Raw genomic sequence first — 21,999 nt, 5'->3', positions numbered from 1 at the left:
TTTGACATTATTTTATTCATTTCAGAGCTGGTTATTATTATTATACTTGTTTAACTTGTTTATGAAGGCAAAGTTCATGTTTTACTGGACAAATACTTCAATAAATGTCTCTTTCATTATATCCAGATTTATTTAATTCACTTTTATTATTAATTTAAGTTTTATTTTGTTGCTAAAATTTAAATGGGAAACTCAAAAAATATAATACTTGATCATTCAAAATCAAATAATCGCCTCTAACGGCAGAGTAAGCGGTTTGGGGCCCTCTAACGGCAGAGTAAGCGGTTTGGGGCCCTCTAACGGCAGAGTAAGCGGTTTGGGGCTCCTCTAACGGCAGAGTAAGCGGTTTGGGGCCCTCTAACGGCAGAGTAAGCGGTTTGGGGGCCTCTAACGGCAGAGTAAGCGGTTTGGGGCTCCTCTAACGGAAGAGTACCCGGTTTGTGGCCCTCTAACGGCAGAGTAACCGGTTTGGGGGCCTCTAACGGCAGAGTAGGCGCTTTGGGGCTCCTCTAACGGCAGAGTAACCGGTTTGGGGCTCCTCTAACGGCAGAGTACCCGGTTTGGGGCTCCTCTAACGGCAGATTAAGCGGTTTGGGGCCCTCTAACGGCAGAGTAAGCGGTTTGGGGGCCTCTAACGGCAGAGTAAGCGGTTTGGGGCTCCTCTAACGGAAGAGTACCCGGTTTGGGGCCCTCTAACGGCAGAGTAACCGGTTTGGGGGCCTCTAACGGCAGAGTAAGCGGTTTGGGGCCCTCTAATGGCAGAGTAACCGGTTTGGGGCTCCTCTAACGGCAGAGTAAGCGGTTTGGGGCTCCTCTAACGGCAGAGTAAGCGGTTTGGGGTTCCTCTAACGGCAGAGTAAGCGGTTTGGGGTTCCTCTAACGGCAGAGTAAGCGGTTTGGGGCCCTCTAATGGCAGAGTAACCGGTTTGGGGCTCCTCTAACGGCAGAGTAAGCGGTTTGGGGCTCCTCTAACGGCAGAGTACCCGGTCTGGATTACCTGCCCAGAGCCTGGTTGAGCGCCCTGTAGGCCTGGATCTCGTACCAGCGGTTGCCAGACAGCAGCCCTCGTGTCCTGCAGTGCTGGTCGTTGTACTTCATCTTCAGCTCCACCTGGAAACATCACAACACTTGAATAAATCATCTTGTTTTTCATGAAGCTGCAGTGACTCTCACAGTGAGAGAAACACAAACACTGACCTGACAAACACTGACACGGTAAAAAGGAGGTTCATGTGGTTTGTCACACAAAGTGACTAAACACAAACAGATAATATAGAGACAAAAGAAACTACAATAAGAGACTTTATACCAGTGACTGCACAGCTAAGAGGAGCAGCAGGAGGAAAAAGTTAAAGTTACAGATCAAGTTACTGATAAAGATCACTAACGTTACAGATGAAGTTACAGATGAAGTTGATGGATTAAAAAGGAGGAAAGCTTGAATTAGAAGTCCTTGTGTAATTGATTTTAGTTTATTAAGTTTATCACTTTGGGAAACTACGGTTTGAATTCATTCAGGGTATTTCAAAGTATTTTGGTTCCAAATATATCAAACCATTATTTAGTAACTTAGAAATAAAAATCACCTTTTATTGGCAAAGTGTTCAACTGCTACAATCAAATCACAATGTATCTTGTATCGCAATATCTTGAAATTGCAAAACAACAAAATCTGGCATAAAGTTTTAATTTGATAATTAGGTGATTTTTTTGGTGGCTTTAATCAAACACAGATGATGGATTGATGCTTAAAAGGACTTTTGCCCGTCAGATTCTCTATTGAGCGATGCAAACAAACAAAATAAGATGTCTCCACGAGACCCTTTGACCTCTGAAGACACGACGGAGCGACGTGAAGAACACATGTCTCTTAAATTCAACAACAAAAGTGCAAAATGTCACAAAAACACAAACACGAAACGTCGGTGGTATTTGAATGGAAAATTGAGTGGGCGACGCACGAGGACCGGGCCCGACCTGACTCCAGCCTCGAGTGACGTCCCGTTACCTGCTGCAGACAGATGAGCTCAGACAGGAGAAGAAGACGGAGACGAGGATGTGACAGAGAGCAGGAGGAGGAGGAGAGAAGAGAGAGGAGAAGAAGAGAATGTGACAGAGAGCAGGAGGAGGAGGAGGAAGAGGAGAGAAGAGAGAGGAGAAGAAGAGAATGTGTCAGGCAGGAGGAGGAGAGAAGAGAGGAGAAGGGACGGGAGAGGAAGAGAGGAAGTATGGGTGAGGAGAAAGATGGGACAGGATCAAAAATAGAAAGAAGAATCCACGAGTCTGACGTGACGTGACACTCTGGTTCCACTGCCCTCTGGAGGATGAAAGCTGCATGTTCACTGTGGGCTGTGGATTCTCTCTCTTCTGCCACGGCCCCAAAGACCCCGTTTGTCCAGAAGTGTGTTCCTGTGGTCAGGAGGGGCCAGTGGACTTACAGAGGTCACTCCAGACTGAGGCGGAGCCGCTTCAGGTCGTTAGCAGCTGGCTAATGCTAGTGGCTATGCTAATAAACGTTAGCCTACTACAGGACAGTTTTAACAAGCGGAGAAGGAAAGAAACCCTCGCCCTAAACCATAGTTGTTGGCCCTCTAGCCTCTTGCTAATATTAGGAAGTATTTTTTTACAGAATATTGTAGTATTTCTGCCACTTTAACCCCGATAACGCCACATTGCATCAGGCACAGACAAAGTTATAATATTCCAAACCCTTTGCTTCAAATATGTTTCAATAAAGCCCTGAGAGAAACCCCCCGGTCTGAAGGGAAGGGACGGAGAAAGGGTCCCGTAATGAGATATGAAAAAAAGAGAGATGGAGAGAAGGGATGAGAGAAATGGAAGGATACGTGGGAGTCAGAAGCGAGGAAGGGAAGAAAAGAGAAGTGGAGCGAGAGCCAGAAGAGATGAGACATGAGGCAAAGCGGAGTGAGGTGAGAGCGGGGGGGGAGAGCGGAGGCGAAGGTGGGCCGGGCCTGGATTTTTTAGCGCCGTAACCTTTGGAGAATTGACAAGTGAAAAGTTCAGCAGGCGCCTGTCGTTCCCGTCCGGCGCCCTAACCGCAGCTGACAGCGGGTGCGAGCGGCGTCTGCGCCAGGGGGCCCGCGGCAGGTACGGCGGGCGTCCAGATGACACGCGCGGCGGCCCATCACTGTCTGTCTGAAGACGCCGACGAAAGAAAAAACAACAACGACGAGACGAGTCAGGAGCGATCAGGGCGAAGGAGGTGAGGGAGTCTGCACACTTCAGCCGTCTCAGGTTTGGACGCACGGTCGAGGACATGTGGGACTTTTCAGCGTCGGGATTTGCATGTTCTTCCTGTGGCATTGAACGAAAACTATCGAACACCTACTTAAAGTCTACGTAAAGGTTCTCATGTTTTTTCTAATGATGACGTTGTTTGCAGAGTTTGTCCCTGTGGTAAATATTTCTCACGGCGTTTCATTAGTCAAGGTCAACCACGAAGTAGATACGAGTTCGACATCAGAATCCCGCTGTGATGTCATCAAAAAGCGACAGAAACGAACATCTTTTTATGGAAGGTGTATTAAAAGGTGGAAGTGGAAGAGGAAGAAGTAGAGGAAGAAGAAGAGGAAGAAGAAGAGGAAGAAGAAGATGAAAAGGAAGAAGAACCGTTTAACAAAATGAAAGTGATGTCAGGTGTGATTATTTGTTAAATCCAAGAATATTGTAGGATCTCAATAGTTCTGGAACTTGTTTACAATCTGGTTGCTAAGTAACAGTTGTAGCATATTTGCTTGCCACGTCAAACAAGGAAGTGACATTATAAACGTCACGAAAACTGCAAAATTGGAGAAAAACAGACAAAATTGCAATATAGCCATGTGCCCTTTGTTTGACTGAAAAGTGCATTCTAATGTGTCATATGGACTTTTTTTACTACCGTATTTTCCAGACTATAAATCGCACCTTTTTTCATAGTTTTGGCCGGGGTGCGACTTATATTTATACTTATATACTTTATACTATACTTTTATTTGTCAAATAAAAAAAGTATATGAGCCACTTTATTTTGTTGAATTAATGTTTAGAGAGTCAAAAAAAGTTGTTTTTTGGTGTAAATTCTGTCTAAACTTTGACTGGTGTGATGTCACTTCCTGTCATTTTCTTCACATTTTTCAAAGTTTTCTCCACAAATACCTGCTCGACTGGTGTAAAACTACATGTACAACAGGTCTAAACACACCAATTAAAGTCACAATTATAACTTCGTAAAACCCCGTCATACGCATTCACCTTTGACCACGGTAGCACAAGCAGAGTCGAACCCACAACCTGCCCCGCGTTAGCCGGCGCTCGCTCCGGCCCCGCCCGCCAAGGCCTGTCAGTTCGCGCTCAGACACATCCCCGCTCGGAAACGCCGTGTTTAAGCAACCCCGCTCGGCTGTCAGCTCCGCCCGCGCGCGACAAACCGAGCGCTCACCAATCTCAGTGACAGGCACAGTATGTCCCTCCCAGCTCCGGGCGGCGCGGCGCATTAAAACGACAAGCGCACACGCACACGCGCGCGCACACGCACACATACACAGACACACGCACACACAGACACAGACACACACACACGCTAGATCGGGTGTATCTTTTTAAGGACAAGTCGGGCCGGCTCCAGATCTTTTGACATTTTAACTAATTCCTCCGAGCCGCTGGTTCTCGCGCGCTCTCGGAGACTCGCTACCAGCTAGGATTGGCTTTTCCGGCGTGCACGGGCTGTCAGGTCGCATCGGGCGGGCAACGTGGGAGGACGGACGGGCCTGAGTGGCGGAGATGGGAGTGATTTAGATGAGAATGGCACGAGGGGCTGGGGGCGCGTGGCCTTTGCGCCCCCGAACGGAGGCTCGGAAGTGGATTCTTGAACTGGCGTTGGTGGCTCATGGTTCGGCGGACGAGCGGCTCCGCCCGTCAGCCGTCAGCTCCCGTTAGCGTAATTACCCCGGGATTGGCATTTGGTACGAGGGAGTGGAAGTAAGGCCTTTGACGAGTGGGAGACGTGCGACTGTAACGCCGGCCTCGAAGAGAAGCGTATCGCACAGTTTGTATCGTTATCGCCTTTTAAACCTTTTAGAACTCAAAATGATGAAATGAAAACAAACAAAATCTAGCTCGTCCCGACTTTCTGGTGTAAGCGCGCGGTTATTACGATGGGGATTTGAGTCAGATTTACTTTACTTTACGGACTCTCTCTACCTTTGACGTCGCAAATCGGGAAAATTTGAAAGCGAGTGTTTTTTTGAGGCTCAGAACAGATGAGCTCGAGAAAAGTGAATGAGGCTAAACACTACTTCAGGTGTGATTTTGAAGTTTAAAAGCGCTCCACGCCGCCCAGTTTGGACAGTTGTGGTGAATTAAACGTATCAAATGGAAATATTGACATTCTCACTTGGTCTGCAGATGAGCACATGTGACAGAATATGGTCAAAATGCTTATTATTCATTTACAAACACAACAAATTAAGTGGTGATTGTTGACTTGAGAAGTATTGATGAGGGTTAAACATTTAACAAAAAGATTTACATTTTACTTTTAATAAGACATCCATTGTTTTGTTTGTAATTGTAATAAAAAAAATAGAGATGAATAAAAAGGAAATGTTGAGAATGAAGAAATTAATCATGAGTTTCAAAGGGAGTTTCCCCGCATCAGCCTAATTATTGTATATTTTTTTTCTTCAAGTCAATTTAACGTACATGTCCTTCAGCGCTTTCAAGTGGATGCCCTTCCGTCGCCTCCATCGTGTCACTCCATCTCGAGTCCTTCTGAGGCCCTCGGGGGGAAACATGTTTTTCCACTGAAAGCTGCAGGACACCGACACTAACGACTCTGAGCGCAGAGCCACAAACCACTCCAGCTCCACCTTATACTTGTATTTATTTTACATTCAATAATTAAGACACAGTGGTCAAATTAGAAGCCATTAAAATAGAAATATATATTATGGGCTGTTGTCGGTGTAATCCCTCATTCGTCCAGGCGTGTTCCATAGTTAAAGAAGGTCTTTCTTTTTTAACAAAAATAGCTTCCTTGACTCCTCTTTCAAACCATCTTTTCTCCTGCTTAAAACCTTCACCTCACCGTCTTCAAACGAGTGATTAGAGGCTTCAAGATGGAGATGCACGGCACTCCGAGGTCCTGAACTAGTATTTCTTCTGTGCTGATAAAGCCTCTTGTGTAGAGACTGTTTTGTCTCACCTATGTACCGTTCTTTACAACTTTCTTCACTGCATTGGATCGAATAAACTACATTGCTCTGTTTTTGAGTCGGCAACTTGTCCTTAGGATGAACCAGTTTTTGTCTTAAAGTGTTTCCTGGTTTAAAATAAACAGGGACTTCGTGTTGTCTGAAGATTTTAAGCAGGGAGAAAAGATGGTTTGAAAGAGGAGTTAAGGAAGCTATTTTTGTTAAAAAAGAAAGACCTTCTTTAAACAGGAATGGAGGGCTAAGATTCAATCTTCCTGGTATCTATAATGGGATACTGAACCCCTGGAAAGGTAGAGGACCGGGGAATTTAGATGCTAATCAGGTACTCAGGGTGGTTGAGCCAGGGTGTCACAAAGACAAAGAGGATTCTAATAGCCCATTAAGATTCTGAATAGGCTCGGTAGATACAAGGGGGGGAGTTTCTGTTGAAACAAACAACTCTTTCTACTTCAGGAAGGCTCCTCCCAATGGGCTGGACTTACCACAGAAGAGTATAAATATCGGAGTTCTCGACCTAAATTCTTTTATTGACAATGACTCTTGGATGAGAGTCGAAACGTCTATTTTTTCTAACTGAGTCCAGATGACTACAACTGAAGCTTTTTCTACTATTATGGGCTGTTGTTTTTTAACTGCCACTAAAATGTTCCAAACCACAAAAAATTATCAAAACATTATTTTTCTATTCCATTTTGTGGTGCAGTTAATACCGGGCTAACGCTTTAGCACGGGGCTAACGCTTTAGCACGGGGCTAACACTTTAGCACGGGGCTAACGCTTTAGCACGGGGCTAACGCTTTAGCACGGGGCCAACGCTTTAGCACGGGGCCAACGCTTTAGCAACGGGCCAACGCTTTAGCAACGGGCCAACGCTTTAGCAACGGGCCAACGCTTTAGCACCGGGCTAACGCTTTAGCACCGGGCTAACGCTTTAGCACCGGGCTAACGCTTTAGCACCGGGCTAACGCTTTAGCACCGGGCTAACGCTTTAGCACCAGGCTAACGCTTTAGCACCGGGCTAACGCTTTAGCACCGGGCTAACGCTTTAGCACCGGGCTAACGCTTTAGCACCGGACTAACGCTTTAGCACCGGGCCAACGCTTTAGCACTGGGCCAACGCTTTAGCACCAGGCTAACGCTTTAGCACCGGGCCAACGCTTTAGCACCAGGCTAACGCTTTAGCACCGGGCCAACGCTTTAGCACCAGACTAACGCTTTAGCACTGGGCCAACGCTTCTTTCCCCTCAATAACCAGGAGGGAAAAAGCTACATTTCGGTGTCATTTCCAGACAGCAGCTCGTTCCCTTTTACAGTGCAACTTTACCGCCGTGTTGTGCCACGTTGTGCCACGGTGAACATTCCGCCTGGCGTTCCCCTCCGCCGCCGCGGTCACAATTACAAACGGGCCGAGCGGGTCACAGTCTGACAGGCAGGAGAGGCTGGTGCCCCGTGTAAAACGCAGCGCCCTCGGTCTGCAGTCGGGATGCTCGCACATTCCCAGACTGTTATAACTCAGCGCATTCTCCGAGTCTAAGCACATAGCACGGGCCCTTTTACTGTCCCGGAGTGTTACTGTCAGCCCTGATCAAAGCGAGAGCCCCGAATCCCGTGCCTTTACCTCTTCCGTGAGCGCCTCGAAACAATAAGCCCGTTTAACAAGCAATAAAAAGACACTTAGAACTGATAAGGCGTCGCCGTAAAAGAGCTGAGGCCGGGTTTTTCCGACGTTACGGGAAGCGCCGGCGAGTTTAATTTAAAGGGCGAAACGGAGAAGTATAAAATGGATAAGAGGATTTGGAAAGAATGTCTGGCGCAGAGGAGGAGGAGGCGGAGGAGGAGGGCAGTGGGCACGCAAAGGTTAGGAAAGATGTTGATTTATGACGGTGCAAATGACCTGTTTTCTCTCACGAGCTTCTGTAGAACTGCAGTAAAGAGAAAACACGGTGTTCTGTTTCAACAGAGACAATTTCACCTAGAAACAACCAACTTAAAGATTCCTCCAGTTAAACCCACTTGATCCACAACAAATCTGTCCCATCTCATAGTGCATTTACGTTTCGTGTGACATTTACAGACACATTTGAACTTGTTTGAACGCATTTTACTGGCGAATAAAGGTGATACTTCCATGTGTCGATTAAGATTCAAAGCCGGTTCGTTGCACAGCCCCAACTCTAAGTACGTTTTTGTTGTGGAAGAGAAGAAGAAAACCAACGCTGAAACCTCCAAAAACGTGTCCCAAACGGTCCGGTCTGTGGAACTTCGATGACGTAAACAATCGAGCGATTTCGGAAGGACGTGGAGAGTCCAAAACGTAAAGAGAAAACACGGTGTGCTGGACGTGGTATTAAGGCGAGACACTGAAGGCAAAGCTGTTTTTCACTCTTTCAACAGAGACAATTTCACCTAGAAACAACCTTAGACTTAAACTTAGAGATTCCTCCACTTCATCCAACTTGGGACAGATTTGTTGTGGTTCATCTCATAGTGCGTTTACGTTTTGTGAGACATTTACAGACACATTTGAACTCGTTTAAAGGCATTTTACGGGTGAAAAAAGTTGATCATCGTTTGGAAATTGAAACTCTCCGGTGTCGATTAAGATTCAAAGTTGTTTTGTTGCACAGCCCCAACTCCAAGTACGTTTTCGTTGTGAAAGAAAAGAGAAAACGACGCTGAAACCTCCAAAAAACATAGGCGTCTGACGTGTCCGAAAAGGTCCGGTCTGTGGAACTTCGATGACGTAAACGATCGAGCGATTTTCGGAAAGGACGAGGAGAGTCCAAAACGTAAAGGTCATTTTCTCTACAGAGGACGGGGCCGACACGGCAGCGTCGCTTTGGGAATTTCAGTTCACGGTTCAACAGAAAGGTACGAGCGAGAGAGAGAGAGAGAGAGAGAGCGGGGAGTGTGGGCAGAAAAAACAACAACACAAACAAAGACACACACGGGACAGAAGTGCGGAGCAAACGGAGGGAATGCTTTGGAATCTGCAATGATTTTAAGCGTACGTGGATAAAAGGGAGAAAACAAAACGGTTTGAGACCTGCAGGTCCTTGATGTTCGGGAACGGGATCCCGATGGTGACCACAGCTCTGGCGTTATCGTCCGTGAAGTCCAGACCCTCGCTCACTTTGCCTCTGCAGACGGCGATCAGCAACGCGCCGTCTGCGGGGGAAAAAAGCGTCAGAACGAGTACATAAAACCCCTAAAAATGCCAAATCTGACCGTAATCTAGAGCTAATTTAGAACGGTTCTGGGTCGATTAAAGACACGCCCTGGTAATCGAGTCGCAAAATGAAAGAACATTTGTTTTTGGCTATTTAAGTCATGTTCACTGAGGCCTGAGCCAGCAAAGTCTCTTCTGTCGCGCCCCCACAGACCCCGTGTGTCCAGACTGTGGTCAGGAGCGACCAGTGGACTCAGAGATCACTCCAAATCACTTTTATCACTCCAAATCACATTTATTCTCACATATTTCACTAAACCTGCCAATTTAGTCCGTCTCACTCTTCAGAATTCAAACCCTTGCGCCCTCTGCTGGATTCCGCAAGTATACATTTACACTGCAGTTATAAAAGAGAAAATACCGAGGCTTAGATTTCTCCAAACATTCTAAAAAAAAATCTCGTTTAACAAAAGCTCGGCTGCAGTCGTGTTCGTCTTCTTTCTCTCGTTTCATGAATCCTGTTTTCCAATGAATGCATCACAAAAACACACCGTCTGTTTCTTCTTCTGCAGATTTTTGACGCCAACGGTCGAGATGTGGAGCCGTTTTTAACTAAATCATCACAGACGTGTGCCCACGTTAGCATGTCGGGGCAAGCTAGCTTTTGTTTATTTACACATGGTAATCCCCTCTGCTGCCGGTAGATGGAGCGCTAACACCAAATCCTGACGAGGGAACGCACCGACAGAGAAAGTCATGCATGTTTTCAGTACAAACATTATTGCAGGTTCTATAACATCAACAAAGGTAAAATAATGCAGATATTTGTCCTTTAAAATACGTAAAACACGATCTTCAAACGTCCCTCGGTGGTTTCTGCGGGTTCCGTCTCACCTCTGTGGTCCGTGTATTTGATGGCGTCGTAGTAACACCGCAGCAGCTCGTCGAAGTCGCCTTTGCCTCCCCCGCGCGGCTCCACGATCACCGTTTTCAGCGCTTCCAGCTTCTCCAACAAACCCGTGTTGGCCCAGCGGTCTCTCAGTTTGTCCAGAATCTGAGGGAAAACGACAACAAACGCAAATGTAACACAAATACAGACGTGTTTTTAGACAAGCACAAAAGAACAAACTATTCACGGGAAAAGGTCAAAGCTGTAATGAAATCAAGCGTGATTAACTCCACATTTGAGACAAAAGCCACTCAGTAACTCACAGGAGAAACAAACAAGAAACATTTAAAGGAGTGATGTGGTTTATACATGAGACGGGATCATGCCGCAGGAGACAACGTTTCACGATCACTCTCTGGAGAACTTCAGTGAGCACAACATTGTCCGATTCCAGTTGATATTTAAGTGGTCAACGTGGGGCGCTCTTGTGGTGAGGGGTGTGACCAGACTGTCCAAAAGCACCTCAGGGTCACCCCAGACCTCTGACTGAACCAACCGTTTGATTTACTCTTTAACGGTAAAACGAAGTACGAGTAGTTCTCAAAATGCAAACGACTGCGTCTCCAGAACGTGACGCTCTCAAAGACTTAAAGGGACGTACGGCGAGTTTTGACGAGTTTCTAATTCTGACTTTATTTGTTGTGTTTATACCTGTCATGCATATAAATGATAGTTTTACACCAATCGAGCAGGTATTTGTGGAGAAAACGTTGAAAAATCTGTAGAAAATGACAGGAAGTGACATCACACCAGGGACACTCATTCCAGACAAAGTATATGCTGAATTTACACAAAGAAAAAACTTTTGTGACTCTCTAAACATGAATTCAACAAAATAATTTGGCCCAGTGTTTGCTGGGTAATTTCCTTGTGTGATGTCATCAGTTACAAACAGGAAGTGACGTTATAAACCTAAACAATGACGTGCGTTTCCTGGGTTGACCCTGTGTGAGTGACATACAGTCGTCCTCCCTCACACTCTGCAGTCGGCTCTTCTGGTTGACCGCGCCCACACGGTTTCCGCGCCGCTGGAGTCGGCGTGGTGGAGTTTATTCGAGTATGAGATGTGCGCGCACGGGCCGAGGCTTTCAGATCAATGCGCCTCCCGCGGGACGCCACGGCGCTCCGTCCAACAATAGAACAGCACCACACTGAGTCAACTACTGGAGGAGGAGGAGGTTCAACTACTGCAGCTCAAGAGGAGGAGGAGGAGGAGGAGGTTCAACTACTGCAGCTCAAGAGGAGGAGAAGGAGGAGGAGGAGGTTCAACTACTGCAGCTCAAGAGGAGGAGAAGGAGGAGGAGGAGGTTCAACTACTGCAGCTCAAGAGGAGGAGGAGGTTCAACTACTGCAGCTCAAGAGGAGGAAGAAGAGGAGGAGGTGGTTCAACTACTGCAGCTCAAGAGGAGGAGGTGGTTCAACTACTGCAGCTCAAGAGGAGGAGGTTCAACTACTGCAGCTCAAGAGGAGGAGGTTCAACTACTGCAGCTCAAGAGGAGGAGGTTCAACTACTGCAGCTCAAGAGGAGGAGGAGGAGGAGGAGGAGGAGGAGGAGGAGGAGGAGGAGGAGGAGGTTCAACTACTGCAGCTCAAGAGGAGGAGGAAGAGGAGGAGGAGGTTCAACTACTGCAGCTCAAGAGGAGGAGGTGGTTCAATTACTGCAGCTCAAGAGGAGGGGGAAGAGGAGGAGGAGGTTCAACTACTGCAGCTCAAGAGGAGGAGGAAGAGGAGGAGGAGGTTCAACTACTGCAGCTCAAGAGGAGGAGGAAGAGGAGGATCAACTACTGCAGCTCAAGAGGAGGAGGAGGTGGTTCAACTACTGCAGCTCAAGAGGGGGAGGAAGAGGAGGAGGAGGTTCAACTACTGCAGCTCAAGAGGAGGAGGAAGAGGAGGAAGACGAGGAAGAAAAAGAAATAGAAAAAAGAAAGCAGCAAAAGAAGCAGCAGAAGCAGAAGAAGCAGAAGAAGAAGCAGAAGGGTCCTCTTCATGTGCAGCTGGTCATTGGCAGAAGTGTTGTAGTCGACATTCATGACCAAAACTCCTCTTATGTCACAGAAATAATGACCTGACAAGTAGAACTAAGAGGACAGAATTATGTGGTTGAATTTATGTTTCAACGATCAGAGAAAAAACATTGTGTGTAAATTGTCCGAAAACCATCGTGTTTTGAACTCGTCTCTTCTTCTTGTCATTTTCAACATATTTTTCAATTTAACTTCTCAAACTGACACTTGGAGTTAAACTACAATTTTTAATTACAACAGGTTTTATTCCATCAAATATAGTGAAAACCAAGATGTAAAACCCGGTCACTTGCACTTTGACCCCTTCTATTTAGGGATCGTCATCGTGAAGTGTGTCAACATGATCGTTACTCATATACATATGACAATTGAAATCCCCACATGTGATATTTTTGATGGAAACGACTTCAAATAAGGACTACGAAAAATGAACCTTTTATCCAAATTTGGTGATAAACGTTGCTTGAACTTTTGACTTTTATATTAACGGCACAGTTTATAGTCGCAATAAAGTCCGTGATCTGAAACTTTCATAAAACAAATGATACAAACAGTTTTCCCCTCAGGTGTAGCCTCATTTCAACTTTTGAACCGCCATGTTTTCTGCTCCGCACGAAAAACAACTCCTGTTTCCTCTGCGGACGAGAACTTAACATCGAGAGAACTTCGGGAGTCGACAGTCGACCGAAGTGTCGGCCGTTTGCACGCCGAGATAATCCTCTCCTCCTGAAGGTGAACCAAGCGTGGAGCCATGTTTGTCATCCGCGAGCGTCCCGGGGCCAGCCAAACCAGAACGTTCAATTAAACATGAGGATGCGGTGAGTGCGCGGCGTTGTGTCGGAGAGAGCCCGTTTCGGACGCGTCTTAGCCTCAGAACCGGAGGCTCCGCAGTGGATTCCCAAAGCAAAGGAGGTTGAATTATTCATGTTATGTACTCCGAGAAAATCTGCCACCAAACACAGGCGTTTTATCTGCGGCAGGATGAGCCCGGGAAGAGGCCCGATCCGCACGGACAAAAGAGGGAAAAGTGGATGAACAGAGGTGAAAAATGTGTATGCGAGATGTCTGCTTTAAGAGCCCGAGGAGCGACTTCAGCTGCAACCGGTGTTCACAAATACGGCAACTAACAATGATTCTAGCGCTCGCTTTTCCAACAAGTCGACAGTCAAACGATTATTTCTATTGTACATTGAGACTTTTTAAATACATTATCGACCAAATAAAGGTTGAGTTATTGTGACTGGTGTTCATTTCAGTCCAGTCCTTGATCGACGGTGATGTTTGTGTCGTCCAATTCCTTGCGATTGCCTTTTTTCCTGCTGCCAAATGTACGTTCCAAAGGTATCCATTTATTGTGTCCATGGCAGGAGTTCTGAGGCCCGAGTTTATAGTTCTAAAATTGAGTGGGTTGTCGATTTTAGTCCAATATTTCTGAACGACCGGACGGTGCCTGAACATGTGAAAGTGGTTTGCTTCCTGGTGCCACAGTTTCTTTTAAACGGTTTGCATTTCCTTGTGAATATTGGGCACTTGGACATGGCGTTGCACAAAAGTTGCGCTGATGATCCATTATTTTCATTCAGGCATGACGTGAAAGTCTTCAGAGTTTATCGGCTTTAGCGCGGTATGAAAGAGGAGGAGTTGGAGAATGATGCCATCTCAATCGATTTTAGCGCAATGTATTTGGGCCTCAAAACTCCTGTCATGGACACAATAGATGGATACCTTTGGTACTTTTGGCGGCAGGAATAAAGTCCATAACAAAGAAATGAACATCACCAACAATAAAGGACTGGACTGAAATCGTAATGAACATCAGAAAAAATCAACAGACTTTGGACTAAACAGGACTTTGGTTTTATTTTGAATGTGCCGTATTTTTTTGTTTTTTGTCTGTGGAGGATTTTTTTTATGTCGAACTTGTGTTTTTATTCTGTTCTGCTCTCTGCTTGTGCTGTGTTCAGTGTTCAATTTTTTTTATTTTTTTTTGGGGGGGGTGAAAAAATGTAGGGGAAATGAAAAAAAATGTAAGGGAAATATGAGGGCAAATGTGAAAAGAATTTGAAAAAAAATTGGGGGAAATGTGGAAAAAATGAAAAATAAAAAAAGTGTGATAATGGGTAATGGGAGTGGTACAATCAATTATTTTTAGGTGGGAAAAAATGTGAAAAATTGTGGGGGGTGGGACATTTGAAAAATGTGAAAAGAATTTGGAAGAAATGTGGAAAAAAATTGAAAAAAATTTGGAAACATTTGAAAGTGTTGAAAAATGAAAAAGTGTGATGCAAGGTGAAGGTGTGATGAGTGGTACGATCAATGATTTTAATTTTTATGTGGGGAAAAAAAATGAAAAAAGTGCAGAGGGGAAATTGGAAAAAATTGAAAATTATTTGGAAGAAATGTGAAAAAATTAGAAAGGGGAAATTAGAAAAAGTGGAAAAAATTTGGGGGGGAAATGTGAGGGGGGTGTAAATGCAAAAAGAATGTGAGAAAGATGAAATAAAAAATGAAAAAGTGTGACGCTGGGCGATGGTGTGATGGAGTGGTACGATAGGGCTGAGTGGAAATGGACGCGCTCGGTGCAGGTGTGAAGCGAACGCTTTTAAAGAGCACTCGGACACATCTGCAGCAGCTCCAGCTTCGTGTCGCACTCTGCACTGAACTACACACACACTACACACACACACACTCACAAACACGCACATAACGCTCATGAAATATTGATTTAACACATCTGACAGAGGCCTGAAGCGGACGGACACGCGGCGCATTTTACAGTGTGTAAATGTGTTTACTGTAGAACGAGACGGTAAACAGCATGACAAGGCTTCAAATGTAATAAACGTGAATTAAGGGCTTTGTAAATACTGTGAATGAGCTGTGTGCCTCGTTCTGCTCCACGTTCTGTTTATTTTTGTTGTATTAAAAAATTAAAAAAATAAAATTAAACTGACAAGATGATAGACCTACCTAAACAAAATTATATCTGTTAATACGCGTTTTTTTATTTGGTCAACTTAGGTATACATTTCATTATGTTTTTAAAAAATTATTCTATAGTTCACACATAAAGCAATTGTTTATATTATGTTATGAAGCCCAGATGTAGGCAGCTAGATGTAGACTGTTTAAGTGTTAGTGTTGCCATGATACTAAAATGTCCAACCTTTTTTTTTGCAATATTTTAAATACTTTTTAAAACATAACATTAGTAGCATCTTGAATAGTCCCATGTGGTCTTATACTAGTTTTGACATAAAGACGATACAGGAAAGTTCCAACTTTTCCAATTTATGTAATTTATTTTTCAATATCAGTACTTGTTAAAATTAGCATCTCGTTATGACAGTTTTAGAGTTTGTAGAAGCGGAAGATGTATCAAAAAATGCAAAGAATCACAAATGTGCAAAATGTGAATATTGGGTAAATTGCCTAGCATCAACAAATGAGCCCAAAAAGAGACAGAAACGAGAGTATAAAGCGATATTTCTGCTCTTTTGCGGTTAATGTTATGCTCCGTTCGATATTTGAACCTGAACAACACATTTCGGAGGCTCATTTTCACACACTCGGACTATATTGTGAACATCGCTGGAGATAAAGCAAAAAATATACAGATACGTGCGCGTTTTTGTCAACATCTCCCATATTTAAGCATCTGGGTGTAGATTTGTGGCCTCGGCCCCTTCGCAAACACGCGACGAGGAGGAGACGCTCGACGGCGTCCGGGACTTTGGAGAACATAAATGGAAATGAGAGGTATTTAGCACAACAACCGCCGCACAAGCGCTGAATTATGCATCGACCCCTTTTTATTTATTTTTTCCCTCTTAGGTGCGATGCTGCGACGACACGAAGCCCGTGCGCCGCCAGCTGGGGAGGTCCCGGGCCAGGACGGGGGAAAACGCAATGGAGTGTGACCCGCCGCGCTTCTTTAACACGTCGGCGCCGCGCAGCCCGGATCCCCTTACCGCCGCGTTCGGTTCCCCGGTGTCAGGGAGCGGCGCTGGCGACACGTAGAAGGGCTCTGAATAATGGACAAGCGCGGCATTAAAGAAACATGGCAGAGAGAGAGTGAGAGGGGGGGGGGGAGCTCGAAGTAAGAATGAAGTTAATGGGGGGACATTCGCGCGACCCGAGCGAAGATTAAACCGTTAAAACGTGGAGGTGGCGCTGACGAAAGCCCGCGAAATGTTAGAGATAAAGATGAATAATACAAAAGAGTAGAACTAGGACAGGTTCAACGGACTTCATGTGTTTCTGCGGCTGTGCGTATAAATACTTTTAATTGTACTGAAATAAACCAGTGTCCAGTAGTAGTCCAGTAAATGTAAGTATTTTGATGTTTTTGCGCGGTAGAATTGACCAGTGAAGGGCAAAAACATCACTTAATATTCTATATATCTGATATATTCTATCACTATATTCTAATTTTGCCAAAACAATTCCAATATTAACCATTTTTCGATACATCTTCCTCTTCTTCCATGAAAGCATTTCCAATTGGAGTTTATTCACATAGTTCTTGGATGTGATGTCACAGGTTTGTTGTGTTCATTTAAATAAATAAAACAATACATAAGTAAAAAAATACAAGAAAATTGTGGGTGCTTTTGATAGTTGTTTCTTAAATGTCTCTCGTTTACATTTTTTTCATAATTATGTGCTTTTTCCTACTTAAATAAAGGTTAATAAATCAATAAAAGTGATAAATTGTCTTTCGTGAGATTCCAGCACAAACTTGTGAACTAGAAAAGGCACAAAAACAACCACAAGAACTAATTAGACAACTAAAGGACCAAGACGGAAAGAAAAGAGAGGGATGGAGGGAGAACAAGAGAAGAGTGGGGAGGGGAAAAATAAATGTATAGAGGAGGAAAAGAGAGACAAGAGAGACCGAGGGGACAAAGGGACATTCAGGGCGGGGTGGAGAAAGAGGGGGAAAGGATGGAGGAGGAATAGTGGAAAAAAGAAGTGTCGAGAGGGAGGAGAGCGAGAGAGGAGACACAAAGAGAGGGGGAAGAGAAAGTGAGACAGAGCGCGAAGAGAAATTGGAGAAAGTGCAGAGCAAGAGGAGGAGGAGAGGGGAAAGAGGAGGAGGAGAGAGTAGAAGTGTTGTTGGGACGTGAATAATTTAGGCACAAAATATCTCAGCCGCCATCAAAGCCACAGCGGTGCAAAGAAGCCACCTGCCCCGTCTGGCCCGCCGCCCGAGCCGCCCCGCGGGGGCTGGGCTTTCACCAGCGTGGCACGGAAACACGGCGAGTTACAGGCGCCGCACCGGTCAAGCGAGAGGCGGAGCCATAACGCATTTCTCGTGACATTAAAGAGAAAATCGGTGTTGGCGATGTAATTGTGCCGCAAACGCGCAGGGCGAAATATTGAGACGAGACGGCGCACACGTGTGGAAAATAAAATCTGTCATGCATTTAACATTTGAATTGGACAAAAACTGCGCTGGTTACACCTCTTGAGAAGCCGTAGCAACGATTAAGGTTGTGTACGGAACCCTGGCGGTCTCGCTTAGCGGTCTCGGTCTCTCTTAGCGGCGGTCTCTCTTAGCGGCGGTCTCTCTTCGCGGCGGCCTCTCTTCGCGGCGGCCTCTCTTCGCGGCGGCCTCTCTTAGCGGTCTCTCATCACGGTCCAATGAGGGCACAGGACCACAGGGAAGTGATGTAATTTTACTAGCGTCCTGGACCCGATTGCAAACCACTCGGGGGAAACCCTGGCCTGTGGGTGGGGACTGTAACCTCCACATGCAGCCGGCGCTACATGTCCGTCAAGCACCGGTAAATCAATAAATAATAGACCCTTCCCATGTTTGCAAACAGCACACACGCGTTCTAAAGGCTGGCACCGCTCCACACATCAGCTACAATCAACTCTCGACGGTGGCGTTAGCGTTAGCTTCCGGACATCACAATCTATGAAACACAGGGGCTGTTTTGGCGACTGAAAACCACTCGACCGGACGAAAGTAACACCAGGGCAGAGATGGAAAACATGACCACATTAGTAAACATGCAAGACCAAGCAATGAAACAATAATGCACCAAGATTATAGCGTGCCACAACTGATTGACAATGACGTTTCGGTTTCGTTTTTTCCCCTCCAAGCCCCACAAATCCAGAAAATCACTCCAGGACGGGTGTCTAAAAGCCAATCTACAGCAGGAATATAGATGTTTATGTTCATGAAAGTAACATTGACGGCTAAAAAATTGCGCCTGATCAATAGTTGTCAGATTTTATCCCCACAATCGCCGGTCCCATGGTTTGTCCCATCGACTTTCGTCCATTATCTGGCTCTTTATCTGTTCTCTGCGGCGCTCGTGTCTTCCTTTAACCGCACGTACAGACGGGCGGGACTCTCTGATATGATTAATAAGACGCCGGAATGCTCTTCGTACGTTTATCCACTTCTGATAGCGCCGGCCCAACGCCAGACACAAACACGAGTACGACGGCGGCTATTTCAGGGCGAGCGGCAGACACGGCGGCACCGGCTCGGGCCTCCGCCGGCTCCAATTAATCCCGGCATTTTCAGATCTGTTCGTGTTTAAAAGCGGCGGATTACATATTAATGCGGCGCAAGGGGGAGACGCCGCCGAGACATCAATAATAAAGACATAACATTAAAAACGCGGCGGGGCTGATCGGCGGCGGCGGATAACGCGAGACGCCGAGTTTGTTAACCGTTTTGACGGCGAGAGCGGCTGCGGTGGCTGAGGGCGGCGTGCGAGGGAAACACAGGCGTAAAGAAAGGAGAAAACATGAGGATAAAAACATTTGCACGTGAAAAATCTGATCATTACGGGATTTCTGGAGTTCTCAGATTATTGCGGTCGATGAGGTCGATGTGAACAACTCCAGATGAAGCGAGTTAAAGTCCCTATGATGGGTTTATACCATGTTCTAATTGTGACTTTGTTTGGTGTATTTGTACCTGTTGTACATATGATAGTTTTACACCAATCGAGCAGGCATTTGTGGAGAAAACGAGGAAAATTCTGTAGAAAATGACAGGAAGTGACATCACACAGGGACAGGAAGTGACATCACACCAGGGACACTCATTCCAAGTGTAAATGTAGCCGAAAGTACTAAACAATCTAAACTGTAAATGTACAATGCAAATCCCAATGAATATAAATACATTTTTTGTCAAATAAATATGAATGATTCAATATCAAAAGGTGATACATATTTTGTAGAATATAAGAAAATTGACACAAATACTAATAAAAAATCCCTTTGAATAATTAAATATGCTTTTGTTTTTTCCAATTCCATCAGTTAAAGTGAAGTCTACGTCATGTTTCAGATGAGGTGGAAACACACATACAAATGCAGAATTAAATGTGAGCTTTGTTTTAGTTTAATTAAGCCGTGATTTTGTTTGTATTTGTGTTTAGTTGATGTCTGCTTGTATTTTTTTTATTTTATTTATTATAATCTCAGGTTGTTTTGTTCTGATTATTTGTGTAGGAAAAAAAAAAATTGGAAAAACTAAAAGCAAATGATCTATATCCACACGAGTACTATGAGAGTACTATGTGAGTACTATGTGAGTACTATGTGAGTACTATGTGAGTACCATGCGAGTACTATGAGTACCATGCGAGTACTATGAGAGTACCATGTGAGTACCATATGAGTACTATGTGAGTACTATGTGAGTACTATGAGAGTATCATGTGAGTACCATGCGAGTACTACGAGTACCATGCGAGTACTATGAGTACCATGTGAGTACCATATGAGTACTATGTGAGTACTATGTGAGTACTATGCGAGTACTATGAGAGTACCATGTGAGTACCATGTGAGTACCATGTGAGTACTATGTGAGTACTATGTGAGTACTATGTGAGTACTATGCGAGTACTATGCGAGTCCTCCACAGAGAGTCTGTAGTGAGGATGTACTTTTGTATTTCCTCTTTTCAAGAGTCTTAAATGACACAAACGTGACAACGCGCCATTGTTTTCTCACATTGTTAATTCATGAAGCGAAGCACAAAAGGAACAAAGTGGCTCTGAGTGGAGTGTGAGGGCCCTCATCAGCTGAAACCAGAGCCGGGGCCCCGCCAAGACTAGAGCCGGGGAACGACCAAGATTCAACCGTGACTAGAGCCGGGGCCGAGCCGGGACTAGAGCCGGGGCCGAGCCTGGACAGAGCCTGGACAGAGCCGGGACAGAGCCGGGACAGAGCCGGGACAGAGCCGGGACTAGAGCCGGGACAGAGCCGGGACAGAGCCGGGACTAGAGCCGGGGCCGAGCCTGGACAGAGCCTGGACAGAGCCGGGACAGAGCCGGGACAGAGCCGGGACTAGAGCCGGGGCCGAGCCTGGACAGAGCCGGGACAGAGCCGGGACAGAGCCGGGACAGAGCCGGGACTAGAGCCGGGGCCGAGCCTGGACAGAGCCGGGACTAGAGCCGGGGCCGAGCCTGGACAGAGCCGGGACAGAGCCCGGACAGAGCCCGGACAGAGCCGGGACAGAGCCGGGACAGAGCCGGGACAGAGCCTGGACAGAGCCTGGACAGAGCCTGGACAGAGCCTGGACAGAGCCGGGACAGAGCCTGGACAGAGCCGGGACAGAGCCTTGGGGCGAGGTGAAAGCTCTCATTTGGACGGTGATGAAATGTGTTGTAAAATGAAGGTGCAGTGATGTGGTCTCTAGCGCCCCCACATGGCTCCAGAGGCGGCACAATAATAAACTGCAAATAACATGCGTTTTTGTGTCGACTTTGTAAACTTTTATTTCTATTGAACATTTAGACTTTTGAACACATTTTTAACCAAATAAAAAGGTGTAAATGTGGAGAATGGAAGCTTTTAAATAGAGAATATTTGAGTGTTTTTAATGAAAATCTTAAATTGTTTGATCTTTTTTGACACTTTAATGCATAATACTGCTGTATTTGTTATAATAAAGGTCTTTTTGTGTGTGTTTTAGAGTCAGTATAGTCCAGATAATTATTGAAATGCTCAAAATAAGATATTTTTTTATAGTTGACTAGTCCTGATAAATTAATAATATATATTTATAAAACAATAGAACCAGAATAAGTCACATAAATGTCTAATAAAATCAAATCAGAGGCAATTTAAATGCATTTGACGTAAGTTTTATGACATTTGAACGAGATAAGATAGATAAAACTAGATTTCTACAGCCGCGGTGTCGTTTTTTGTGTAATAAACGAGCAAAGTCAGAACATAGTCTATAATTTAAAATGCGATAATGATATTTTTAGTGATTAATCTTTGGTCTGGTCCCGGTTTGAGTGGGACACATTTGAGCTCATTCTGATGCTTTGTTAAAATACTGTCAGAATATTGACATTGACATACTACAAAGTACTGCCTAATTTACTTTGATCTACAGTATTTACCTATATTTTCCCAGTGAGAAAGTGAAAACAGCTGAAGTGCAGTAGATAACATGAGGAAGTGTGGTCTGCAGCGCCTCCAAGTGGCTTCATGTAAAATAACACAATTCATTCTTAGAAAAGGAGGTTTGTGTGTAATAAGCTCTGTCTATGACACTTCTCAGCTTTACTTCATTAGGACCGTTTAAATCACAAGATTCATCTAAAAGTGTTTATTTGAGAAATTTTCTCAAGAAATTGTATTTCG

The 21,999-nt window shown here is 45.1% G+C and overlaps 1 protein-coding gene across 1 annotated transcript in view; it reads right to left on the bottom strand.

The window, feature by feature from the left end:
• Positions 1 to 21,999, bottom strand: part of brip1 (BRCA1 interacting helicase 1) — a 67,487-nt gene that overhangs the window by 15,098 nt on the left and 30,390 nt on the right. The window contains exons 14-16 of the mRNA XM_072457123.1: positions 10,279 to 10,438; positions 9,262 to 9,383; positions 998 to 1,110 (exon numbers count right to left, since the gene is read on the bottom strand). Of these exons, the coding sequence (XP_072313224.1) occupies positions 998 to 1,110; positions 9,262 to 9,383; positions 10,279 to 10,438 (395 nt within the window). The remainder of the gene's footprint in view (positions 1 to 997; positions 1,111 to 9,261; positions 9,384 to 10,278; positions 10,439 to 21,999) is intronic.

This window comes from Eucyclogobius newberryi, unplaced genomic scaffold (assembly GCF_026437365.1).
Source record: "Eucyclogobius newberryi isolate DKJ021-1_F unplaced genomic scaffold, fEucNew1.0.hap1 SCAF_10, whole genome shotgun sequence".
Lineage (NCBI taxonomy): Eukaryota > Metazoa > Chordata > Actinopteri > Gobiiformes > Gobiidae > Eucyclogobius > Eucyclogobius newberryi.
This window is presented reverse-complemented; position numbering and strand designations above follow the sequence as displayed.